This window comes from Athene noctua, chromosome 2 (genome assembly GCF_965140245.1).
Source record: "Athene noctua chromosome 2, bAthNoc1.hap1.1, whole genome shotgun sequence".
NCBI classification, from domain to species: domain Eukaryota; kingdom Metazoa; phylum Chordata; class Aves; order Strigiformes; family Strigidae; genus Athene; species Athene noctua.
In genome coordinates, this window is record NC_134038.1 from 142,400,642 (window position 1) to 142,428,358 (window position 27,717).

The 27,717-nt window shown below is 36.6% G+C and overlaps 1 protein-coding gene across 7 annotated transcripts in view; it reads right to left on the minus strand.

Annotated features, from left to right (window-relative positions):
* TBC1D5 (TBC1 domain family member 5) overlaps positions 1–27,717 on the minus strand; it is a 327,916-nt gene that overhangs the window by 32,748 nt on the left and 267,451 nt on the right. For 6 of the 7 annotated variants that reach the window (XM_074900500.1, XM_074900502.1, XM_074900503.1 and 3 more), the window contains 3 exons: positions 22,964–23,223; positions 18,741–18,806; positions 12,778–12,941 (listed from right to left, as the gene is read on the minus strand). In XM_074900500.1, the coding sequence (XP_074756601.1) occupies positions 12,778–12,941; positions 18,741–18,806; positions 22,964–23,223 (490 nt within the window). The remainder of the gene's footprint in view (positions 1–12,777; positions 12,942–18,740; positions 18,807–22,963; positions 23,224–27,717) is intronic. The other variant, XM_074900506.1, reaches the window with a different exon arrangement.

The following is a 27,717-nucleotide window of genomic DNA, read 5'->3' on the forward strand; positions in this document are numbered from 1 at the left end:
ACACTAACAGTGCAGCACCAGAAGAGGTTACTCATAGAAGCGGTAGAGTTTCTATTCAAAGTCACTGACCTGATGTTAGTGATTGTCTCGCTCCAAGTAGCAGCTTGAGCAGAGGTCTCTTGTAATCAACATTTCTAAGACTAGTCTTTTCACAGTATCTTTCTAAAATTGTTCTGTGAATTATGAATGTTTTAATGTTTTGTAAAGGAAAGCAGCAAAATCACAAAGTCCCTCAGAAAAAATGACAATTTTTTAAAGTATTCTAAAGTTAAATTCTTTAGCAGTAAAAGATGAAGCAAGTGATTTATAGCCAGCATTGTGCAGATGCTCTCGATTCTTGTCCTGTTAACATTCACTGCACTTTGAGTGCCAACTTTTATGTCTCACTGTGCTGAGAAAGTGAGTACCCTGGATACCATTTTTATTTTGTGTACAAATAGCAGTGCTGATTTGCTCTTTCTTATGCATGAACAGAGACTTATAAATTTGAACAGGCCAAGTGTAAGTCAACAGAAAAACATTATAGTATATGCTTCCTTCAGAAACCGACCTTTCATCCAAACTGACACACACAGTACCAGAAACATGTGAACAGTGATTCAACCTCAATCAGCTACAGCTCTCAAAGGTTAACCAGTTGACCACAAAATAAAAATCAATCATTTAACTAACTAACCAAAATAAAAAATCAGTGTCAATTTACTGAACAATGTGTCCTATAAAGCACATAAGCTCAAGATTTTCTAATATCGGGAGCTGCATATGAGGAAAAAATTAAACCAAGCAGCAAATCAAACAAAGGAATCACTGCATCAGACACGGGAGACCAAGATGTGCAAATTAAATGATGCAATCTTGCAGAAAAACTATTTCTGAAAATTTAGTCCCAGGGTCCTTAAAAAACTTTTCCATACTTTCAACATTCCAGATAATTTAGAGCACTACAGATAATCAGTAACATCTTGAATTGTATATGAGAATGAAAAGGAAGTACATTATTTGTGATGTCACATCGATTTACATTTCACTAACAACGTAAAGCAGGTTAGTATTTATGTCTCCAGTCAAAGCGAGACTCTATTTGACTGCCTCCATATACACATCTCCAACTATTTTCCTTGTTGTGGAAAGACTGAATCTGGAAAAAACTTGACTTATATTTATGCTTCTCATATTTGTTTTTCTTCTTATCTACATCCAGAACTTTGCTTACATTGTTAATTTTTTCTTTTTTCTTTTGTAACGAAAACCAATTCTTTCATGAGTAATTATTTGCCATTTCTTTGCTACTTTATTCCCCAATCTATACATTTCTGGTGCTCTCTATTTGTCCAAAGCTTGCTCTTCCCTTTTTATTACCTTTCTTTTCATCTATCTTCTCACCTTTACAAAGACAGCTATGGAAATAAATTTTTTATAACCTTCCTTGTCTCCTGAGCTCATAATGAGATCAGCGATGCCTCTACCATACCATTTTTCATCAAATTTTACTGTTTCAGAAAAACAGCTGTGACTAACTCTAAGTGGTCAGAACCTTCAAGAACAGATTACAGAAAGTGTTACGGTTTTGATATTGCAATCCTCTCCTTTTACAGCTTATCACTTTACAAGCTGTAATAAAGTTTGAGGGCATGGGTAAGGGCATTGGAATTTAGCATCCTACACAAGCCAAGGTCTGAAGAAATATAGTTTTGGCAGAAGCCACTCTTTCCCAACCTTGTTTTTATCAGTTTAAACAAGTTTTCTCCCAAATACATGACATTGAGCTTCACACAGAAGTATAAGGGCTGGAAAACAGGAAATATGAACTCACAAAATCAGGACTGTAGAGTCTTTCTTTCATAATACCATTTAGTTTTCAGTCTTACTGCTCGTGAAATGAAAGAAAAATTGTATTTTTCTCTGGTTTACTCATGTAGAAACTCAGGGAAGAGTAAACTCTCTTGTCAAAGGCTTACAACAATATATGTCCAAGCTATTAATTCATGAACACTCAGAGTGGCAAAACTCCATTCGTCTTAAAGCTGAATCCTAATATGAATTAACTTGGCAGCACTACCAAGTGTTAAGTACAGCAGAAAGGAAACCATCTTCAAAGAGAAGAGTATTTAAAGGTATTTAAGGTGTTTAAGCAATAATGCTGCAATGAAAAACATATCACAAAAAGTGACAGAACTGTGTTGGAGGAATGGCCCAGTCTTCCTGGTGTCTTGTTTGATGCTGGTTGATGACGGGTAGGGTAAAGTGTAATGGAAGATGTATGTCATGATATAAACACATAATGGTACTGCCCAGAATACTCTCCCAGGCTATGCAGATTTGCAGATCAGGGATTTCTTGAACTAGATGTGGTGGGGTTTTTTTTGGTTTTTTTTTTTTTTGTTTGTAGTTAATAGCACTTGGACTTTTCCTATATTAATTTACCCAGGAACATTTTCAATTCTTTTAGTGTTCATAATAAGAGCACTAAGGAAACATTCCCTGAGTCTTGGCAAATTGTCAGGGCAAATTAGAAAATAATTCTATTGACGTATCACAATATTTTGAGGAAAATAATGGGAAAAATGAGATTGATGCATGGAAATCCTGAAGCCAGGGATTTGCTAAGGGTCTTACTAGCACTTAAGTGCTTATTCAGAAAATACACCCAGAGTATACCTTTTGGATATTGGTAGAATTTTACACATCAAATAAGATGTAGATGCATGGTATAAATTGCTTTCTCAATTTTATGCAAATTTTCCTGGAGTAAAAAGCAGTGGTTACTGTTTCCCATTTGTGAGAATTTATTTAGTTTTTTTTTTCTGAATCTAACAATTAAATACAAGATTTAACCTTTTAATCTTGAACGCCTGAGAGTTGAATGTTGGTTGACACCCCCATAATTTTTTATGATCCAAGCCAACCACAGAAAATACTATAGCATATGCTGACATTTAAAGCCAAAACCACTGTTTTCGAACAATGAATTACATACAGTGGAATTTAAAACAAAATTTTAATTTATTTACTAATTTAACTTGTCTATTATTTAACTGTATCACTCACAGGCCCTCATCAGGACCAAGACCTTGCTCTGCTGGGTGCCGTACAAACAAAGAAAAAACCCGCTTCTCTAAAGGACTTAAGAGTGTAAGCCAAGAGACAACAGATGGCTGCAGACACACATATGGGGAGGACATGGAAACAATATGGCTGTATTAGTCAGTCTTACAGACATGGCTTCAGCTTGTTAGCAACCAAACTGTTGTCAATGGTAAGGTGGAATTTTTAGGAGAGTTTTCACAAGGCATTTGCTTTGCCGAGGTTTAGAGAAAGTTTCTTCTACGTAGAAGGGAGTATGAAATAATTAGAATCAACTTCACCAAGCGTATCAGAATCAAGGATGGAATATATATTATCACTTCTACTTTGAGAATTTTGCTACTTGTGAAATGTTTGCACAAACTGAAATAATTTCAGATATTAATAAATTACCCTGGGAGACACAAGTTCAGATACTGCCTTCGGGTATTAATTTCTGCAGAAGTAGTGGTTACGTACTGATCCTGTGCTGAACCATTATCTGCTGGTATTTCTGTGTCCCTGTGATAGCTGAAGTATCCCTGTGCTCAGTTTATTTGCAAATACACCTTACTCATGTCTTGAGTTCTTTACATCTTCACAATTTCCAGTTTTAAAATTATTTTGAATATACTGTCATCACTGGTAAACATTTAAGCACAGTATTTTCAGATAAATCTTACAAACATATACTTTGTTCCTGTGGACTGAATGCACCGTGAACTTGAGTCATGTTTTTATTTTATACCGCTTTAACTTCTGCACACATTTTTGTTCTAAACTATTTTAACTCAGACTGCTTGAACAATTCCAGGATGAGATCGCTTAAATAGGATCATCTTTCTTTCCTTTTTTCTTTTCTTTTATTTAAACACTCTTAATTTCACTGTATAGTGCTAGTAGGCATAGTTGCTCAGAGTAGCAAATCGGATTTTATACTTGCTCATAGTTACATATTTATTTCAGTGCTTTCCTAGATCAGAACCCTTAAAGCACAAACAAGTTCTCTGTCAGGTTCATAAAGGAAATGGTGGTGTAGTTATCCACCTTAAAGAAGGACAAAACCTATGGATGCAGTGCTGTTGAAGTTAAAACACTCCAGCACACAGTGCATCCTCTTCTGCTCAAACAAGTAAATTCAGAAAAATAATTATCTTTTTTAAAACCTGAAACAGAACTGCCACTGTGTAATCTTTAGTGAACATATGTTTGTGACATCCCTCTGAAAAGGATAGGGGATTGTGACTGAGAAAAGTAAGAAAATAAAATGAAGGTTGAAAGCAAGGTCAACAAACTATCCATTGTGACTCCTAGGAACTAAATCAAGTTATGTACCAACATGGAAAAAAAAAAATAATTATTTGGTTCAGAGGGCTCTGATTGAAAACAAGTATCAAAAACAAGAAAGGAATTTTATAATACAGATAAAAATGTTCAACCAGGATGAGACCAAGACAAATTCGCCAATAAATTAAAATGCTAGAAGGCATTCACCTGCAAAGGCACATATTTTTGTGCAGTAGTACAATCCTGACTTCCTCTCTGTGCTTTCACTAGCAACACAGAAAGTGATGGCATTGCACAATGCTTTCCCAAGCTATGCACGTGTAAACAGAACCAACAGATTATTGGTAAAGGATTAAATGAATAAATAAAAATAAATAAAAAAAAATAAAATTCAGTCTTTCTGTACTAAAGACAGCAAAATTGAAACGTTGCAACTGATTCAGAATAGCCAATGACCCAGGAACTCTTCCAACATTTGAATTTCTACTACTCTATAGAGTTAGCATTGTTCAAGGAGACCCACACTTTTTAAATGCAAGAAAAATTATGTTTTCCTTACTATTCTTAAATTTGAAAATGGCAGAAATATTTATATATGTGTATTTTAATGTGATACATATCTGTAGCTTTTCTGAAATATAATAAATAAGAATTTGTAGTCAGCTACTTCTCTTCTTCCAAACTAGAACAACTCTATTCCTCTTCCTTGCCCTCTAGTTTTATGAGGACAGCGAGGCAAAAGATATTTATTTATAATCAATATTTATCTATAATCTCCACTAAAATCAGTGACTTTGAGGCAAAATATATGTTTCATTGTGTTGATGTATAATTATCTATTTGATTTATTGTCCCTTAAAACAAAGCTAAAATATTTACATATAGTGACATTTAGCAGAAAGTGAAAGATGGAGCCTCAGAACATCTCCCCAGCCCCCTGACAGATCCATTTCATTTCAATTAAAATCCTGAAAATAGCTGAAACTCTGGCTCACAGCTTCTAAGCACTAGGCCCTGCTGTTGAATTTCCATCTTAAACAGTTCAAAGTCAGTTTGCCAGTGTCATGCTGTCGGAGTCGGCTTAGTTTGCCACATCCTACCTTGCCTGGAGACGTTAGTGGCAAAGGACCATGGGCTTGGACTTTTTCCAAAGCAGCTCCCACTGTCGAGCCTATTACTGGAACAGCCTCCAGGTGTACCAGCTTCACCATCGCAGAGCTAGAAACCAGCGACTGTGCTATTGGAGCATGAGCAGGACTCATTTTCATCTAACCTGGGTCTATTTTCCTCTTACAGACACTCTGCTTCTATGATCAGATCATCTCTCCTTAGCAGGAAGGTGGAGGAGGATAAACATGAATAATGGAGAAACCTCTTGCCTAGAGACAAAGAAAGTTGGGATGGAAAGAAACCTCTTCTGCAAGCAGACACAAGACATGCGAGACTTACCTACCTGCTGCCTGCACAAGTCCACCTGTTGGCACTATGCTATGGGACTGCTGAGAGACAGTTTAAAAACTAAAACCATAAAAAGCTGGAAGACCTATGGAAAGCAAAAAATTGTGCGTAACTGACTGTGGATGGGTAGCCACTGAACAACTGAGAAAATTGGTAGTATTTCACTTGGTAAGGGAATAGATAAGAACAGAAAGAGCTGTAGGGTAATAGCAATTATCCCTTTGAACAGAAATGCTGATAAGAGGTTTCTCTCAGTGCTGCTGTTGGTTGACTTAATAATATTGGAATATTTCTTCATAAATAATAAAACTGAGATATTAATTTAGATGGTATGACTGTAAGTATTTTGGAAATAGCTATAAATAAACACACAGGCGAATGAGAATCCCATTTCCTCCGTTATGTTTCAGTATCACATCTGACGGGCTTTCTGCCCATCTGGTATACACATTGCTGGCCTTTAAGACTGCATAAACTCACTGTGGCAAATGTAAGATGAATGTAAGCAGGGGAAAAAATCCCACCAATTTATGATTTTTGAGCCCTCTGAAATAATGTGGTAAGTATTCTTGAATGCATATGGATAAGGATATAGAATGATTAATATATAGCTATTCAGGAAGGAATAAAGTTCATGCTCCATGCTTCAGTTCTACACAAGTAAAGTATGTGGTTGAATTTTACTGAAATGGTTGATTAGTTCTGATATACTTCTGTAATTATGTTTCTTAATTTTGCTGACTGAATAAGCATTTTGATATATACACAGTTCAACATCCACACAGTCCTTTATGAAGGACTCTCAAAGTATACCCTTTGGTAAACTCATAATCAGTTAAATTTTTTTTAAGTATCAGTTACAAAATAGTTTCACTAAATCCTTCTCTGTTCAGGCTGGATGTATTTGACCTTTGATATGATTCATAATGTGACTGAGGATGCAGACCCGAGCAGGATCTTTTCTTTAGGGCTTTCAGAAACTTTGATTACATTGTTTAGAGTTTAAAGAGGGTGAAACTTAAGTATAGTGATTATGAAGGGACTGTAAATATACAGCTTTTATACTACATTGTTAAAAGAACAGAAGGACAAGTTTTGTTGTTATTACAGGGAATGGTTTGATTTAACCAAACACAGAAAAAAAAAAGAATCGGGCTATTAAACACATACTTACAATTTATTTCAGTGGGAAAAAAATATCTCTCAAACACAGAAACCCTTCCCACTCAACAGAAAACCCAGCTAAAACAATAGCCTGATTTAGAGCGATGTTTCTCATCCATCTCCATGTTTTTGTGGAGAGTTCAGTGCAGGTCTCTCAGCTCTTCACAGAAATGGACAGTAATTTTGTGGTGTTATCTTAAAAGAACAGCATGAAGGGATGAGATTTCTACTGAAAAGGAAAAAATGGCAGCTCAAACCACCAATATAGATCCTTGGATATATTTTTCTTTGCCACTGGGATGATGAAACATTAACTACATGATGGAAAGAGGTTGCACAGAGCAAGTCCTGTACCTGCTGCTGGTAACATGATTGCTGTGGAGTGAAGGATTACACTTCGTGGCTCCTAAATCACTTTGATCCTTTTGTAAACATTGCTGATACTCTCATTCATTAATGACTTTGGTATTTTTAAAATTCTCCCTGACAGTTTTAAAGGGCTGCCCAATAATTTGAAGTTCTTACTGCCTTCTTTCAAATGATATCATTCTAATTTGTTTCTGAGCAGAAGTTACTGGCAAGTATAACTCAGCTTCATGTATCTGAATCTCTTGCACCAGAGAAAGACATTTTTAAAATCTTCCAAATGGCCCCCACAGATCTGTTCTGTATACATGCTTATTGCTCATAATATGACAGAAAAAGCACTGAGCAGCCACTTGGGTTTTTATTCATCTTTTATTCTGAGCAATTAACTTCCTGTTTTTATCACAGTACAGTTTCTTTTCCCTGAAATGAATCACTCTAAAAGAGATAAGGAGCATTAGGATTCAAAGCTGCCACTCATGCATACAGCTGTCGTTTTACTAAATTATATGAAACTTGCAAGTATTTCTAATAAAAAACTGTAAAAGGCAGCTCATTTTCCCTTGTACTGTTTTCAGCTTTCATTTCAGTTATAGCATGCTGTGGGAGCCCGAGGAAGGCAATGGAGAAAAGAATCACACTTCCAAAGTATCTCTGAGGTTTTTTTCTATGAACTCTGTTCATATGACCTGGCAGCATCTCAGATTTAATATTCTGCTTATCTATCCCTAAAATTAGACAAGCACTGAAGTACTAAATAAATTGCATTTTTCAGGTGCGTGAATTGGCCTATCACATCAGAATAAGGAAGACAAATGTCCTCCAGTATTAACTGCAGTTAAACTCTAAGCACTGGAATTCATTAAACTTAATGGCACTGAGAATAATCATCATGTCTTTAACTTTAGGCCTAACAAATTTAACACACTGATCAAGGAATTGGCTGTTGTACAAAGATGCTAACTTATTCTGGGCAAATTTTATGATGCTGAACTAAAAAAAGACATTTCATCATAGCATCTGTATTTCCAAATAAATGTTTGGCATTGGTAAGTATGAACTGACAAGTATTTTGCTTAAATTAAAACCTTTTAAAGAGGTTTTAAAAATAATAGTCAAGGAAAAGATATATGGAAATAAAAAAAGTCTCCAAGATGTGTACCATGCACAAGAGGCATGCTCTTCTTCAAAGGAATTTTTGCATGCTTAGCTTTTTTTATGTGGTTGTCTAATATTAATTTTATTATCTCTTTGATTTTTGTATACCACTCCTACTTGAGCAAAACTGTCAAGTTTGTATGCTTAAAATTAGGTTCCTAAGTCAGTAGAGCAGATGCCTATTTAATTGAAAATAATGGCATACATTAATTTTCTAACCTGTAGGGGTACTCATAACTAACTTCAAATCAGTCAGACTAGCTATGTAAATCACAGACAGTAACAGTTGTTTATACCTGCTTGTGGGGACAATAGCATATGTTAAACTTGATTTAATTAAAAAGTCTGTGCAATCAAAACCAGCATGATGCATGACACTTTTGTTCAGGATCTTTTTGCTAAGAAATGAGGAATTTGATTGACCATGTCTGTAAATTATTTTAGTAAAGAAATTAAACTGTTCCAGATTTTCCTTAGAAATGTTTCCTTCTTGGGAATTTTTAAACTAGCATATTTTCCAAACGGATAATTTAAGTTTTCTTAACTTGAAATCTTTTATATAGACACAGTTTCTTCAAATCAAAACTTTCTTTTCAGTCAAAACCACCTTCCTCCCATGTTTTTTTTAATGAAAGTTTTTAAAATGTTTATATTGTTCAACTCAAAGTTCTCTCTCTGGAACATCTCTATGGTTGAAAGCAATTTACAGAATATTCTGCCAGAAACTGAGACCAGCCAACCATATTTGCCAGAGTCAACATCTACACAGCTTTGTTATTTGCCAAAAAGAGGAGTAGACTGTCCTTAATGGTTGCTGGAGATGTAAATGAAACATGATGAGAAATAAACGGACCACAAATGCACCCAATTCCCCAACTCTGCTGAAAAGGCAGTAGGCAGGGTATGAGAGGAAATTTTCTAGGACTTTATTCCAGCAAGACTGACCCAGTCAGAGGATAACAGGCACTGGAGTGCTTTATATATGAAAAATTCCTGTTCTTGTTTATGGGAAGACAGCTCCAGAAACTGCAACCTAAGTTATTCCTGTCTGAAAGCCACATACTATATAAAGGGGTAGGAAACCATCTCACTGTTGAGCACAAAACAGATCGAGCACATTTGGTGGGCCTCACATTAACATACAGCTGAGTGCCACTTGACAGTAACATGGAAAACTTCAGGATGCCATGGGTTGCCAAAACATGATCTGATATTGTGCATTCAGCCCTCAGGCTGCAGATTCACTTCCTTAACTAAATAAAACAGGGGACATCTGTTACTGACAACAGCAGTAAAAAAGACATTCCATTGATCTTTGCAATTGGGAGGGAAAAAAGATCTAGAAGACTAAATATAAGGCAAATGTTATTACCTCAAGAAGTCCTTAATATGAGAAATGGACACATCCTATTCCTGGAAGCAATGAATCAAGTTAAGTATCAATTTTGATCACAACTCTCCCGGAGGAAGTCTACCTGGTTGGACCAGGAAAGAAAGAATTTAGACAAGTCACATTCCAGTTTATCCTGTTACAGAATCCCAGAATGGTTGAGGTTGGAAGGCACCTCTGGAGGTCATCTTGTCCAACCCCCTGCTCAAGCAGGGCGACCTAGAGCAGGCTACCCAGGACTGCATCCTGACGGTTTTGAGTATCTCCAAAGATGGAGACTCCACAACCTCCTTGGGCAACCTGTGCCACTGGTCAGTCACCCTCACAGTGAAAAACTGTTTTCTGATGTTCAGACAGAGCCTCCTGTGTTTCAGTTTGTGCCCATTGCTCTGTGTCCTGCCACTGGGCACCACTGAAAAGAGTCTGGCTCTGTCCTCTTTGCACTCTCCCTTCAGGTATTTACACACATTAAAAGCCCCCCGAGCCTTCTCTTCTCCAGGCTGAACAGGCCCAGCTCTCTCAGCCTTTCCTCACAAGAGAGATGCCACAGTCCCTTCACCACCTTTGCTGGACTCTCTCTGGTATGTCCATTTCTCTCTTGTACCGGGGAGCCCAGAATTGGACACAGTACTCCAGGTGTGACCTGCAGTGATGACATTCCTGTTCATCCCATGACAATGTTACAGTAATGTCCTCTGGTCTGTGAAAATCACTTTTTAAACTCCATGACGAAGGACATTTTTATGTATGTATTCCATTTCCACTTTGCTTTCATTAATTAGAAGTACAAAGATGATGGGGAAATGGATTCTTTTTCATCTGTTACACCAAGAATAACTGTTTTTAAAATGACCTTTTCATAAAGTGATTGATGCATGGCCATGTTCCAACAAAGGTAATTTCCCCAATACTTAACAACACAATCCATATAATTATTAGAGTAAGAATGTAAACCAGTTCAGTTTTAGAAATAAAACAAAGATGTGAATCCATTATGTTTTCAAGCCTTTTTTTGCCTCCTTAAAACAGCTGTATATGAAGCAACTGTAAGACTGGACAATTCTGATGCAACCATTTTGGGACCTCAGGATGAACTCTTTGGGGTTTTCTTCTTTACATGGAAAATGAGGTATCATGAAATTTACAGGAAAACAAAACCCAAACATTGTATTGAGCAATAGGGAACAGATTTAAACAAACCTTTTCCTCTTGGAGCTGCTACAAATTCCTTTTTCCTATATTAAAGGTCAGTCAAAAAATTAACCCAAGGAAATAGATTTTGGTAGCCTAAAAGCTTTTCTGGCTGATTAACCATATAAAGCTACAATAGAAATTGTATACCACAGTTCAAAGAATTCTTCTGAAAATTTATGCTCTGCTTAGTTTATCACAATTACCAATCAACTGAAAATTATCATAAGGACTATAAAACTCTTCCAATGAATACTACTTTGTTCAAAATCCTTGAAAAAATTCTAATAAAATATCACAAATTTGGGAAATTATTTACCTGAAAACCATGTTAATCATTAGTGGATTCTAACTGAGTATGAATATCATAAGGGCAAATTCTGCTACGTCTCCCATTAGAGAACTAAGGAGGCATTATTCTTAAACTCATCTAGTGCAAAAATCCCAAGTTCTGGCCTGGACAAAAGTGGCAAACAAAAGCTGGATTTAGATCTTGCCAAACCACATAAAAAGAAAAGTTCAATATTCGTATATTGGTTTTTCTTCATGAGGACAAGCAGAGAGATATTGAGTTGTTGTTTTAGCTTTAAATTCAATTCAATATGTCTTAAATGGACACAAACCAAAATTATAGCTTCTTGTTGACTAACCACAAAACACAGCTTTTCCTTAGGCAACATTAAAGCATGTGGAACAAGAATTAAACCCTCTCTTTCTGTGAACAAAAACTGAACAAACTTGCACAAAGTTGTGTATTTCATTAGAACATTTTAAATATCAAATTGAAAATATGATGTGACTCTTAATAAAGATTCTGCTATTTAAAGACAAAAATGCTGAGATGTTCAGATTAAATTTCTGCACAATATTTAGCTCGGAACACCTGATGGATGCTGTAATATAAAAATATTGTTATTACAATTCCTATTTATTGAAACCATTATGATTATCTGAGCATATATTTGTGAAAATTGACTGGAGAAAACCACGATGCCTTCGCCTTACAAAAAATACTTTTTCTATCTAATACATAACTGGTTTCTAATCAGCAGAAAGACAATGGGAAACATGTCTAAAAAATAAACAATAATCCTCCTGTTCCGTGGCATATGAGGTTTATCAAAGTAGTGTTCCTAAAATATAGTTCATTGGATGAGAATTTCTTTGGAACACACCCATGATAAATCAGAGCCGATTTTCTTGGATGAGAACAATCTGCTCAAATAATAGTTTCCTGGGGCCAAATGGAAGGTCAGACCTGTGCAAGAAATAGAACTGTGACTACAGACTACAGATGCTACAGACACTGGGAAACCTCTGATATATTAAGGAATTTCAGGGACAACAGATGGACATGTTTGGATCTGCTGAGCATTCGTGCTTCCCACTGAACTGTTTATTAACTTCAGGACTACAGTGAAAGTCTTAACAAAGCAAATAAACTTGCAGGACTTCTCTCCTCTTTCTCAGAGGCAACAGGCGCTTTCACAGTTTCACTGCAGGTAGGATTACAGGATGGAAGCCATAATGGAGATGTTACTCAACATAAACAGTTGAAATAGTTTATTTCTGCTTTTGCCATTAATGTGTGCTTAGGGAAACATTTCCAAGTGCAAGTGCTTAATGAATGGGAGAAATTATTGCCTTTAACAAGTAATGCAGTGTGACATTAAAGTAGCTAAAAAAGTTAAAGAACCCACCGATTCTTTTCTGCTCATAGTTTTGCTTTGAGAACGGGAGCGGGAGATTGTACTGAAAAAGGAATCCTTTTTTGATGCAGACAAAGGTGGAGATCCTGTAAATTCACGTCCTCCAGGCAAGCTCTCTATGCTTGGAGATGAACTGATGTTTTTTGAACTTTGGCCTGTAAAGCAAGTATAAAGTAACAGAAGAATTAATCAACAGGCAGTTTCTTTTCCCTGTAAATACTTCCTTGTCTTAATGGACATTCACTGAGATTCACAGAGAACTCAACACAGAATGAAATGTTGAAGTATGTCAGCATGCACTGTGAGATTGAAGGACTATTCTGCCATACGCGGAAATTAATTTTTGTATGAGAGAAAAATACAAAATTTTAGTGTATATATAGACATATACACAAACACACACTCTCTAGTGTATATATACTAAACTCTCTCTCTCTCTCTTAATACCATTCTAGTATATATACACTATTATATCCATAGACTGAGGACCTTCTCTTCCCTGTGCGGCACAATGAGCAAAAGTACCACCTCATAGTAAAAAAAATAAAAATCTGATGTCATCGACACTGCAAAGGAAAACCTTTTTCTCTCAATAAATAAACTCTAAAACTTGGCAAAGGAAGCTGAGAACAAGAATGTCAGATTCCAAGAGTGGGTTGGCCACTGAACATCTAGAAGACAACATCTAGACATACAACAGGAAGAATTAAGTTTAGGAAAGGATGAAAGTTCTCATGCTTCAAATTTTAAGGCCATCTCCACCTAACAGACATTTTAATGAAGTCTACTCAATAGTTAGTTATTGTAATTTCATGCAGTTTTTCAAAAGAATCTAGTGTTGTCCACTATCATGGTGAAGATATCTGGGTAGATGCCTGGGCTGTTTCACCGTGACATTGCATGTAGTCAGGCTGTCTTTGATAAGGATCATTTCTTTCAGTTGAGGCTGACAGAGTGTTTTGAAAGATTTAACTTAAGATTTTATTTTGATTAGCTCCAGGAAAAAAAAAAAAATTTAGTTTAGTATATCAGTTTTCATTAACTTTCATTAAGAAAATGTTACATTAGGACAGATGCTAGTTTTAAAAATACTTTCTATTATGTGTATGAGGAAGTCGATTCAGTGACCCAATGCAATTCTACAATTTTCCGTTCCTCCAAAAAAGTAGAATAGCACACAGATCTAAAGCTCTAGAATTTCCTTGTTTTGTTGGCTATTCTAATGGGTCTGTTTATATTCTCCTTTTTTCCTTTCCTTTGTTTTTAGTGTGCTTTTCATGCTATTATCTATTGCATCAAGAGTGATCCTCTGAAACTATATCATTCAGATGTCATAGGTGCAGCTTTGTGTCCTTTGCAAGGCTGTGATTGAATTTGAAACCACCTCCCTCGCAGATGCCAGTGGTTCATTCTTCTTTGCTCTGAGCTGCTCCCACCCCCGTGCCAGTTTTCCTCACAGATATGCCACATATTATTGCACAGACCTTATGATGTATTTAGTGTTTTGTCATTGTGGATGCGCTACCAATTCTGAAAATACAAAACTAGCTCCTTTTCCAGAATGGGTTAGTCTCCCCTTCATTATGCACTGTGGTCTTCCCTCATGATACAGGTTTCTAGAGAAATAAAAGAAAACTGAAAGACAAAGAAATGAAAGAAAATAGAGGCAGAAAAGGCTGCAGAAAACACGAAAGAAATTTAAGATTTAGATACAAAAGGAAACCAGCTCTGCTGAGATCAAACATTTTGAAGAAAATGAAACAACTAGCAAAACCTACTTGTATGGAAACATTTTAACTTAATTCAGTCATTTAAGATCTAGAACAGTAACTGTCCTCAAAGTGGTGCCTAAGTCAGTGGTGCCGTGCTTGGCCACCTGCCAGGCGGAGACAAAGTCCGAGCCAAGTTCTCCACAGTGTTTGTCCTACGCAGCATATATTGCACAGCCGCAGCCACATGAAACCAGCAATTCACATTTTCTTAAGGGAATAAATACAGATCTATTTAAAATGTCCTCTTAGCAAGAAGACTGTTAAATGTGAAGAGATTGAACTGGCAAATAGAACGTCAAATGTGACAAAATGGACTAAAAAGGATAAAACCCAAGAAAGGATCTGGGTTTAATATTCTCGACGTTTTCTGCAAGAAAACTGGCATATAAACTGCTTCCCACCTTCTCCTTCAAACTCTGCTGCTGCATTTTGCTCATCTCTTCCATGACCCTCCTACATTTTATGTCCTCATGTGGACCTTCCTCTGCCTCCTCCTCTTCTTCAGACCCATCCACACTGACTCTTCTGCTTCTGCAACTTCCTTATTTCAACTTTTTCCTTTATATATTCTTTCCTTCCCACCAACTTCATCCAACTGCATGTTTCTGTTTCTTCACAGCCCTCCTCTAGTCACTTACCACCTACCACTTAGTCTGAACAGCTTCCTTAAAGTGCAGGAGATGGAGGCTGTAGATCTCACTTAACTTTTGCCTTCACATTTTATAGAGAAATGGGTTATGCATTAATCAGGAGAACATCAATCTCCGATTCTGTAAATAATTCTAGAGGTGGAAAGGGAGAAAACACTGCATGGCAAATAAACAGCAGAAATAATTCAGTCACAAGGAAGTTCTTAGAAGATTTCTAATTTTAGGATAAAATCATGTCACTTGGCAACACCATTATCCTTACAGTTACCTTTATGTAAGAAGGAGACTTTTAATGCATTTTATAGTGGCAATTTACAATGGAAGTGTGGTTTTACAGTAGGTAAAACTTAAAAATAGTTTTGAAACAGATGAAATTATGTATTTTAGCCAATAAAGTATAAAAGAAATTTGCACAGGTAAGCCAGAGCAGCCAATATAAATGCTAAACATTAAAAAAAAATCTATTTGGTGGCCAGAGTAAAGTACAACAACAACAACAAAAATATATTTTGGTCTGTTTTTATATAAATCAAACCAAATAGGCTCCTTCCCATTCTAGTTGTAAGAAGATCTCTTCCACATAGGATCAAAGTTAAAAAAAAAAAACAAACCAAAAGTTAAACCAATGAGCACTGTATGCTTTTCACATACTTTTTCATTGTATGGTCTGTGCTTAACCCACTTCACCTGCAAAGAAGAAGATTATATGGTAAAATTTCATAGACAACATTGAGAGAGGGACATTTTAAATATAGATGAGAAATCCAAACACATGAAATAATACAGCTTGGTAAAATGATGGAAAAATGATTTGTAAGGATTTTTTTCCTATATTCTGTCTTTCAGCTCTAAGACAAAAAGTCCAAAATATAATAGGAAATTGAAAAGACAGAGAACTCTCCTTATAACCACCGCTTTGCTTACTGAACAGCTACACTTCAAAAGAGGGATCACAGCTTAGAGGAGTGGAATATGCAACTATTTGCATAACTGAACAAGAGAAGAAATATGTATAGCTGAGATTTTGTGGACAGAACACTACAACTGTCCTAAAAGGGAATTTGTTCAAATAACCACAACAGCTTTGACTAATTACTTTCTTATGGACTATAAAATATAATGAAGATGAAAAATAAAAGCAGTACAAGAGGTAATGAAACTAAGATAGAGACGCAGTAAAACAGAAGTGATAAAAATAATACTTCTGTGTTTTATGTCCAGGTAAGAAGCAAGCTTAGGATTCACCTAATCCTTCTGCATGAATAAGAAAATCTGAGAAAATTATCATCAGGAAGCACTAAATTGTAATTTGGACTCCAACCCTGTGAACAGCACGGTGACATGGATTATTTGGGGATATGATGAAGAATTAAGCAAGACAGAAAGACTAGCATTTATGAATAACTGCAGTGTGTTGCAAGTCATCAAACAGAGTTCTTGGACTGTAATAGGCTTTTCCAATTTCCAGAGGAGTCATCATTTTTACAACTGTAAATAAGAAAGCTGAAATACAAGTCACACCAATCATACATGTTTTCCCTAATGTAACAAGAAAGCCACCTATCATTTTCTCAACACAGAAGTTTAGTGGAGCTGATGAAAGAACATTTAACTGAAGTAACTGTGATGTTTTTTAAGTCTTTCAGATGTATTATGTGTGCACTGATTTCTGAGGCATTAACAACCCTCATCTAACTTTGGAAATAACACTGTAGCACCAACGCAGACTTCAGGATCTTGGGGGAATTACACAAAATGCCATTTGTATCTTCTCTGTTGTGTGTCTTACTGATTCCACATCTTTCTTAATAAGCAGTGTGGTATGTTCTCCTCACTCAATAGCTTAACAAGAGGGCTATTTGAAAGTTTCTAATTTTGGATTATTCATCAGAAAAAAAAAGAGAAAATATAAAAGAACAGATCTCTTATCCTCCCCGTAGAATCAAAATGTATGAAGCGATGCAAGAAACTACAGTTAATAACTAACCATACTCAGCTCCTACTTTAGCAGCTTAATCGGCAATCTGAGAACATAACTGAATCAAAACTAATTTTTCTCTGCTCATTCTATCAATCTCAGATAAACACATTATGCCTCCTTAAAAGAAGATTAGAGAAATTTAATCTCTGACTAAGATATACCAGAAGGTCCTAAAGCCTATATGAAACAGGCTGAAGAAACTCCAAACATGGAAATCAAATAAATGCTTATGAGGCACACAGAACAAATAGCTAAGGATCCCTGATGTAAGCAGTAGTCAGAACACATTACCGTGTAGGATGTCTCAAAAATACATACATTCACACTAAAATGCATAAATAGTTCACGATAATGATGCACAGGATTTCATGCACTAGAAATACATCCAATTCTGAGGCAAACAGGAGCAGCGTTAGCTCCATGTGCTGGCTTCTAACTGGCTCACTACTTGCCTGTTGCTAACGATACTGGGGCTGACCCCAGGGTCACAAATACTCTGCCTCAAATTCATTTGGAAAATACAGATGAGGTAGTGGGAAAAAGGACCAAACTGTTGGTATTGCTGGCAGGGCCGAGGGTGGAGACATGCAGTGTCTTGAAAAGAAGGAGGAAAGTTTAAACGTAATGTGATCTATAATGAAGACTTGTAATAAAGTAAAAGATGATGACAAGAGGAGTGAAGACAATGAAAGAAAAGCAAGCTTTAGGTCTTACTAAGTTAAATTATAAGGCACATAACCGTGAACTTTGGGGGTCTCTACCAAAGTCTATGGGAAGTCAGAGGAAGAAACATAAAAGGCCTATGAAATTAATGGCTCATTCTGGCCCCTATACAAGAAAAGAATAGTTTTCATAGTTATAAGGAGAGCAAGGACAAAGATACTGAGAAGAACAGAAGTAAGGCATGATATATAATTCAGAACCATTTAGATCTGCTCATCTATTACTCTGTATTGGCCGTAGTCAGGATGTGGAGTATTAAAATATGCAAAAAGAATGATATGAGTTTTATAAAACTTTTCAGATTTATTAGTTTCCCTTTCTCTCCTCCACTAAAATTGGAACAAAGGCTTCTAGCACTTCTAAAATTTATTCAAACCATCTCATCACACCAACCTGTATGCTTATGCTTATTACTTCAGGCCAAGGCAGGTAAGGTCCTCTCTAGTCAGGTGCATTAAAGTAGACGTCTAGCTCAAAACGCCTGCCTCAAATACAACAACAGGAAAGCAACGCAACTGAAAGAGCCACTGATGGTCGAATTGCCCCACACGACACAGAGTGAAATGGACGACGAAGTACAAGGCAAATACACATTTTTGACGAAGACAGATGCCGGCGTACAGCGAATGTGACTGAAGGGCCACACACAGCACAGTCAGGGAGCGATGAAGCGGAGCCGCTTTTTTCTCTCTACACAACAGTGCCACTCGGCGGATGGACAATGGCGGTGGATGGAGAAGCCACGCATGGGAAAACCCGCGGGGGAGGCTGTGCAGGCCCTGCTGCAGGCAGGGAGAGCCCCGCTGCCCCGCGGGAGGGGAGCCGTACCTGGGAGGGCAGGGGGATGCTGCGCGGGGCCCGGCAGCCCCGCATCGCCGCCCGCGCCTGCCTCGCCTGGGGAACAAACAACAGCGTTAGAAGGTTGCCCCAGAAATGCAGTTCGCTGAAGTAAAGAGAGGCAACTTTGGGGTTTTCACCTGGAGGACCTTGCTTCCAACACAAACGACATGGTAAAGAGAGCGGTGTAAGAGCAGGCAAAAAGAAACGGGAAGTTTCAGTAATCAGGGCATCATATGCCGCATTCTGATGTGCAAAAAGCCGTGTTTTTCAGAGACTAATTTGTATCAAAATCTAAACAAGACCAATCAAAACCATTTTGTTTCTGGTATTTTACACTGACAGTGCCATTCTGCTAGTCTGGGAGCATCACATTCTTACTGTCAGTAAAATTTCATTATTGCCTAAGAAATGTATATTTACATGTTTTTTAAAAAGGAAAAATAAAAGCATTTGTTAATCAGAGTTTTATCCCTCTGATTTTTGTTCAGTTCTGCCCTCAGTAAGAACAACTTCTTTTTCCTTCTGAAAAAGCATACTCATTTTCTAGACACAGTTCATAAATAATTCTAAATATGGAGATATTTTCTTTAGGGCATATTCGGCAACTGTGGAAATTCTGTTCATGTTACAACAAATACCACAGAAGTATCAACTCATAAAAACAAACAGCAGTCTGGAAACTCTTTAAATAGCTGAACACAGTTTTGGCAGAACTTCATCTTCAGACCGGTCCTCTAACATGTCCTTGTGATAAAGAACCACTCAAATCAAAAGCCTTTCAGAGTGAAAGGATATAGAAGGAAAACTATCTGGCACTATCAGAAAAGAAGTTCTGGTATCACACTGCTGTTTGGTAATCAAAGAGTAACCATTTTCTGAACTCTCAAGAATCCAGTGGAACACAAAGGGCAACAGTTCTGCTTTTTTTGCCTGTTTTTTCATTATCAGTATTTTTGTCTTTCAAGACAATGAACTCAACTGACAATTCAATGAACTTGGAATTACAGGGTTGCAGTTATATATATATATATTTTTAATATTAGTCTGCTGTTTTTCCATTTACATTATCTAAATTATATACTTTTTTTCTTAAATAAATTCAGCAAGCACCAAAACTTCGGAGTGAGAAATAATTACTATCAATTATGTAAACCAACCATCCCTCATCTAAAGTACAGCACAAGCTACCCCTGGAGGTGGCAGCACGAATGACACCTGTCACTGCTGCTGGTTTGGGAGTGTCTGTCTGAACAGAGCTGTTAAAACAGGGATAGGATTATTCTGCCAGTCCTGAAAGATATTTTGTTATGAAGGACTCCTTCACACTCAGAAAAAAAGTACATTAGTCAATTAATGTAATATCTTCAAATTTATAACCCTCTACATATTCATTTTAATTAATTTAATTTAAATTATCAGCACTACTTGAGCATTCAAAACCTGAAAGAACTAATATAATATGAGAAAAATGGATATTTCTTTCATGATTTGATGCCTGTCTAATTTACACTTCAGTCTGTTATACTGTCCAGCTGACCATCTGTGACCGGTAGATCAACTGGAAGTGCAAATGTCTGTCAATTTAAATCCTAAATCTGTGCCTCTGCCTACCTCAGCTAAATAACCAGGCTCCAGGAGGTTTAGGAACAGGAACATAAGACCATTAGTGACAGCTACTCAGTAAGTGGGAGCCTTAGTTGCAAACCACACCGAATAGATGCTCAAAAGCTAGAGGAGAATCCAGAGTTTGAAAAAAGCCAGTGCAGAAGGTAAAAAGGCATATAAAAAGTTCAGCACAAACAGAAGTGGAATAAGAGCTTCTCAAGGTATGGTTATATTCTAAATCCTAAATCCTAATGCCTGTGACAGAAGTACCCACAACTTCTCAGAGCTGTGGGGAGTGCCCTTGTTCACTGGAGACGCTGTACAACACCTTCCTGAGGTGGTGATACTGTCCTTCTGCACAGAACTGAACAGATTTATTCTCACTTTTAAAGTGTAATGGAGATGGTGCTAAGTTGTTTACAAAGGTATCTGCATCATACTTCAAAAGGGTCTTCTTAATCTGTCTCTGCCACAGCATCATTGCAAACAGGGAATTTTTTTGCTAAGCTATTCCTACATTTAAACTTAATTCAGAGAGAATTCACTAGGCAGCAGCTCTAAGAGACTATTTCTATTACCTATTGTTCTTCTCTTTAAAAATATAGGTTACAGCACTTGTAAATGTATCAAGCTGCCATCATTCACAATATCTATCCAACTCTAGGCAATATACTGGTAACCGTACACGTCTGGAACAACAATGGCACTGATGTGTAAAACAAAACTCACTGTCACCTCAACTGATTAAAAAAAATCATATTTACATTTTGTTGACTTTAAATTACTTCTGCAAGTTTTGTACCAAATATGGACAAACAGAATAGGGTGAGAGAAAGCTGCGAGTACTGAAGCGCTGCATTAGGTTATGTTCCCTCTTATAATGAAAATTCTTTGTGCCCTACATCAAAAATTCACATAATTTCTCAATAACTCTACCAAATCTCCATATTCCTGATGATATAGGAATATGTGCACAGTCTGTACGTAACAATGACCAAATAACCACAATTTTTTATTCTGATTCTTATATGGAAAGTGTCAAGTGTATTTCTGGATGATGCAACATGTTATTTGGCACATAGAAGTGTAAACAGGGTCATCCTTGACCAGTTAGATCAAGATTAAACAACAATTTATTCCATCTATAGAAGTTGCTTCAAATTTTACATTTTTTTTTCATATTAAGTAGGGTAAAGAAAAAAACCATTTGAGGACCACTTTTCAACCCGAAAAGTAAAAAACCAGGCATGTGACTAGGGAATAACAGAAAACTTTTTTAAATACAGCAAACAAAAGAGCCTTTTCAAAAGTGTGAAAATGATTTAGTTTCACACCTAATTTTACTTCCACTGACGTGAGCAGGATTTTCATTAAGGATTCAAACAGGACTATACATGGCAATAGTAACTACAAATCAAAGGAGCAGAGAAACCACTGTGTTTCAGCTTCACATTTGCACAGTATCAGTGACTGTAAAACCCTTGCTGGAGCAATTTCTGGGATTGTTCTAGGGTCCTGAGAGAAGCTGCACATCTGGATTTTGCCAAGCAGCTTTAGTTGCCCTTCCAAAAGTGTCCGCATCTCTCTGCTTCAAGACAACGGTTGTGCCTCTGAATTCTGCTCCCTCAGTGTCTGCTGGGGATGTGATGCATCATGAAAGGACGAACTTTACACCTTATGGGTCAGGTCACCAACTTCAGCTACAGTGTATTTCCCTTCCCTTACACTTTCAAATCTGGTAAAAAATATGATGCAATACTACATAATGGTTCAGGGCAACCACCACCAGTCCTCAAACTTAAAACCATTACCTAGGATGAGTCACTAGAAGCAACAAGATACCATATCACTCTACATACTCCTTGCAAAGAACATACCACCAAAGGCTGTTTGAAGATGAAAAACAGTAACACACCTTGAGCCTGGCAGAGTATAGGAAACAACTACCCAAGCTGAGCTTGTGACTTTGTGGTTTGAATAAAGTGTCCTCGAGAAATATAAAAAGAAGGCTCAAGAAAAAGTAGTGTTTACTAACCGGAGAAAGTGCAGAGGGCCATCACAAATTATTAAAAGGCAAATACATGTTATTGTTCCAGTAACTGCTCAAATAAGCTCCACACATTGTAAAAGGAATAAGATTTTGCTTATTCAGAATTACTCTGTAATTGATTTAACTTCCTTCACTCATATTTAGTTAATGTTGTTATGCATAGGATTTGTGCCAATAACCTAAAAAACCCTCTGTGAACTTAGCCTTACAATTAAAAATATGTTGCATTTAAGACTGAAAAATTAATTGGCTAATGTTTATGGCAACGATGTAGTTTGTTGGTATGTCTGATGTAATTTGTAGTTAATATTTTTTTAAAGGTTCTAAACTTCCTATAGTATTTGTACATTCTTGAGATAACATCTGATTGCGTATTACATTGCAAACATGTTGTTGTACTTAGCACAAATGTACTGCTTAACAAAACTCTGTTTTTTTTCTGTTTCCTCCAGACATGTACCCATCGATACAAAATCAACAAAAGGACTTTCTTCAGTCCTGAAGATGCATACAAAGCTTCCCTCTGCCACGGCACTGCCACACATTTCACCTTTACCTTTGCCCAGCTGAACTGGCATGCTTTCGGACTTCATCATTCTCTGCTGCTGTGCCTGGTGGTGATGCTGGTGGTGGTGGTGCTGAGGGGCTTCCACGGCGCTTCTGATGGGCACTGCAGGGGGAGGAAAGCTGCTCCCACTGGCAGGAGCACCCACAGTCCCGCCTGAAGCCATAGCCGGAGCAATGAGCTTTCGGCCAAAATTCAGTAAGCTGTTGGAGACTTTGTTAATATTCAGTGGGGCAGCCTTAGCACTGGCGCTGAAAAAAGAAGAGTAGAAATCATCACATCCTTGCCCATGGTTTGGACAGGCACAGCAATGGATGCATTGTTCCCCAAAAACGGGGGAAAAAAATCAAACATTTGAACATTACAAAGCAGGTGTTTTACTACAGTAGCACTAGAATGCACACAGAGACTGCATGGTGCGAGTTTTTCCCAACCAGTAGTGGACAAATTGTTTTGGCCCTTTCTTCCTGAAAAATGCAGATTAACCCCAAATACAGCAAGTTTGTACCAATTTTCTTAATTTGCCTTTTAAAATGAACAAAATGAGAGAGTGACAAAAAAGCAGTACAGGCTCTAAAGCATCAAAAAATTTGTAAAACTTCCTTTTTGCACTTCTTATTCAAAGACTGCTTTAATATTTACTTCTGCTAGATTAAATTATCTTAAATGTTTAAAATAACTCAAACATTTCTTTCAGCAAGCAAAACTAACACTAGTCTGTATTTTTAGGCTGGCAGAACTAGATGTGTCTTGCTCTAACTTCAGCTTCTGCCCAGCCCAGCCATTTCAAGCCAAGCACTTTTAAATGGGAATTCTAAAGTGATTTTGGTTGAAGAATGGCTTCAGGATATAACACATATACTGGATCATGATCCTTATCATTGTTACTTTTTATTTTTAGCTACATGGCTATTTAATTCTGTTATATGCAATATTAAGAATGAGAAAACTGTCGAACCATTTAATCTCTCTAAAGGCAAAGCAGCTTCTAATTCCCAGTAGAAGTGTTCACATAACCCAGGGATCAGCAAAGCCATTCCTATGTGTTCATGCAATATTTTCCCGTTTTATATAATTAATGCTTGAAATACCCTTCACAGAAATATATCACTGTCACAGAGACCTTTCCACTCCTCAGGTTTTATTTTACTGATCTGTACTTCAGCAATATAAATAGCTTCTTAAAAAAATTTGAAGAGATACATGTAATTAAAAACAATACAGTCGTACTGCGGAAAAAATAGTTTTGCAATGTTTTGGGGAAGTTTAACTAAAAATAAACTCCAAATGAATTAATATGGGTGACTTGTAACTTGCGCAGGCACCTGGAAAAGTAATTTTGATTTTGCTTTTCATACCATTTCCCTATTTGTCTCCAGATAGGTTTTTTTAGAATATACAATATAAATGCGTGTACACATATAGAACATATCCAGAAAGTAACAACAGCTGAGTTGTTTAGACTCAGAATAGATACGGTTAAAATGAGAGACAGCAAAAGGAAGTATGTGAGCCTGCACACTCACAAGATACAGCCCCAGGCTGTACGGGGCCCTTCTGCCATATACTGGTGATGAAGAAAGACAGCATGTAGCATTTTTTAGGAAGAACAGCAGCGCAGAGACTGGGACAAAGTACTGCTTCCCAATATATGGAAGCTGGAAAGGAATGATTGCTGAATAACAATTACAGGATGTTTCTGTGTCTCCCCATTTTATTGACTGCTGATGATGTTACAGAAGGTCTTTTGTAACCACCTGAGAGTAACTGACAAAGTCACTACAAAGAGAGCATCTTCAGAACTATAAAATACTCTTGCAGGAGTCCCAAATGGTTTCAAAAGCCAACCGAATAGGTCCCAATGACTTTAAAGAAGAGGACAGTGTAAAAAGTTTATTACTATTCAATTTTACTCTGCTACTACTACCTATCAGATTCAGTTATTAATCAGTTCCCCAAAGTATTGCAGAGACACTTAAGGGAAAAAAAAGGGATTTTTTTCTATTCCATCACATATATGTTGCAGAACAAAAGTCAGCACAGGGCCTTTGTTTAATGTCTTCTCCATTCCAGAAAGAAACTGAAGACTGTAGCTTTGAAGGTGGAAGAAGAAATGCCAAATGCTGGTTTAGCAGATATCGATCACTGATCAACAGTTTGCAATGAATCTATTTATGTCACTGATTTTGGGGGTCATACCAGTAAAAACTTGCTTGAGATTTAGAATCCAAACTTTGGTATATTTGGTCTATTTTTACCCCTCAGTCTACTGATCACCAAGATTGGGGTGGTATATATCACTCACCTGAAAAATCACCTTGGAAAGAAGATAATGGCTTGCAGATTGAGTCCTAGGTTTGTGTTGTCTCTAGGTCTAGAGCCTTGACAATCAGTAAAAAACCCCATGACTTTGGACAAAAAATTATATTTACTGGAAGTGAATCTTTTTTTCTGACATGCTACCTGATCAACAAAGGCATTGGATACTTTGAGCTGGCTGCATCATCGGAATCATGATGGTCCACAGATGCAGGAGACAAAGCTTGTGTATTTGTGTCCATCAGCTTGTTTCTTTCTCGCTTTTTTTCCAGCTATATTTTGCTTAATAAAAAGTAACAGTTTTCCTTCTACAATGTTTAATTTGCTGCTTTGACATATATGTAAACCAGGAGAAATTAGTTTACTTGCATTTTTCAGATGGTCAGAAAGAGACTTTGAGAAACTTCAATTTACAGGAATAATAAACACCAAAAATCTTTAAGCTGTTATATCTGAAATATGATTTTAAAAAGAAGTTTCAACAATAACATGCAGTAATGTTTTATAATTATTTGAGAACTATAAAGGATAGCTATTGCAGCTCCTAATACCTATGTGTGATTTAGCTCTGCTGTGAATTGACACTGCTAATGATCAGCTCAGAACACATACACGAAAAATAAATAATGAAGTTATCTAAATTTCTTTTCAGGAGGTTGTTTTAATAAAAGTATGCTGAAGTAAAATTTATTGTGCAATTTCTCTGAATCACAGCTTCAGAAAATGAACAATAGCGAGGTGCTAGATCTCTGGAGGAGGTGCCTTAAAACTGAGCCGAAGTTCAGGAAAATAAGAACAATGTATCTATTTCTTACCATTTAAATGTCTGATATATTAATGCAAAGGATGATTACAGCCATTAAACACGGATCAATGTCTACATTTTAGCCGTCTAAATGGACCAGACATGCACAACAATTACAAGAAAAATGCTGATTGATTATGTTGTAGAGTTATCAACAGATGCATTTAAAAGCAGGGTATCAGTTTAAAAATAAGAGTATCAAGGAGACGTGAATTCCATCTATGAAGCAAACAATTTTGTTTCATCACAATAAGCATCATTGACCTTGAATGTGAATGGTGTATTTTTAAACTAGCAGTAGGAAGATGATTCAATCTCTGCAGTTTTCTGCTAAAATGAAAATGTTTTGTTTTAAGCAAGCCTTATTCAAAGGCACTTCTCTCTTCAGTAAGTAGCCATTATGAGAGATGAGAGACAAATATATGCATATGATGGATTAAAAAGTTTTATATGTGATAAAATAAGCAATATATATTAGAGATTTGCCAAGATATTTTAAATATATTATTGAGCCTGTGGAATTAAAGATGAAAAAGACCTGGTAGCTGATCTAATCCATCTCCTTGCTCACTGCAGAGACATGTCCTAATGTTACATCTTCCATTTCTCTCTTTATTCCAATCTTAAATAGATTTATCACATTTGACCTATTTTAAATGTTCTTCTGTTGAGATAAATTTGTCCTAGTTATTCCTCTATCTGAACTATTCTAAACAATTTCTCCTCTCCTTCGGTGTGTATACTATAATATGCGTGCACTGAATTTATATTCCCACATAGATTTAATGGACATTTGTTTCCTTACAATTTAGGTTTCCATCAGGTGTCATTCTTGTCTGGGCTTTATGATTTATTTATTTTTTCGAGAATTTTGAAATGTTTCTTTTGGAATTTTCAAATTTTCAAGTTTAGGCAACTCCTGAGACTATTTTCTTAAAAGAATAAATAAGTAAAAACATTAAGAAAATGTAATAGAATGCCGTAATTTTCAACACCCTTCCCTGACTTTAAAACCTTATTTAAAAAAAAAAGATGCTTTTGCAGTCACTCTACTCAGTTTTAATTTCTGCTCCTTTCTGCATTTTTAAGAGCTTTTTAATCTACTCCATTTTAATTCTAGCTTTCAGTGTAACTGATTTAAACAGAATTTGACAGCGGTGCAAAGGTCTAAAAGCCAGCAAGTTCCCTTGAATCAGCAGGCACAGCATATGGCTGGGGCCACGTGCAATCCAAGAAACTGCCTGTGACAGTATAAATTGAAGGAAGGCATTGTGTCTTGCACTGACTTGCCCTGGAGCCACCACTCATGTTGTGGCCACCCTGTTGGGGCATGGACACCTCTACACCAGAAAAAATGGCCTTGACAAGGAATATAAGCAGTATTGATACAACCATTTCTAAAACAAGGGATGAATGCTGCAAAAAGGTTGAGTAAAAATGACTTCACACTGGATTTATAGTAATTCAATTTAATTTACACAGCTTCTGGTAGGTGGATAGTCCAGATTGTGATTAGATGCATTATCAGAAGTAGTTCAGAACTCACTACAGAACTCACACTGGCAATATTTTACCCCCTGCTTTGTGTACAAATGTCCTTAGCCTTAAAAAAATGCCAGCG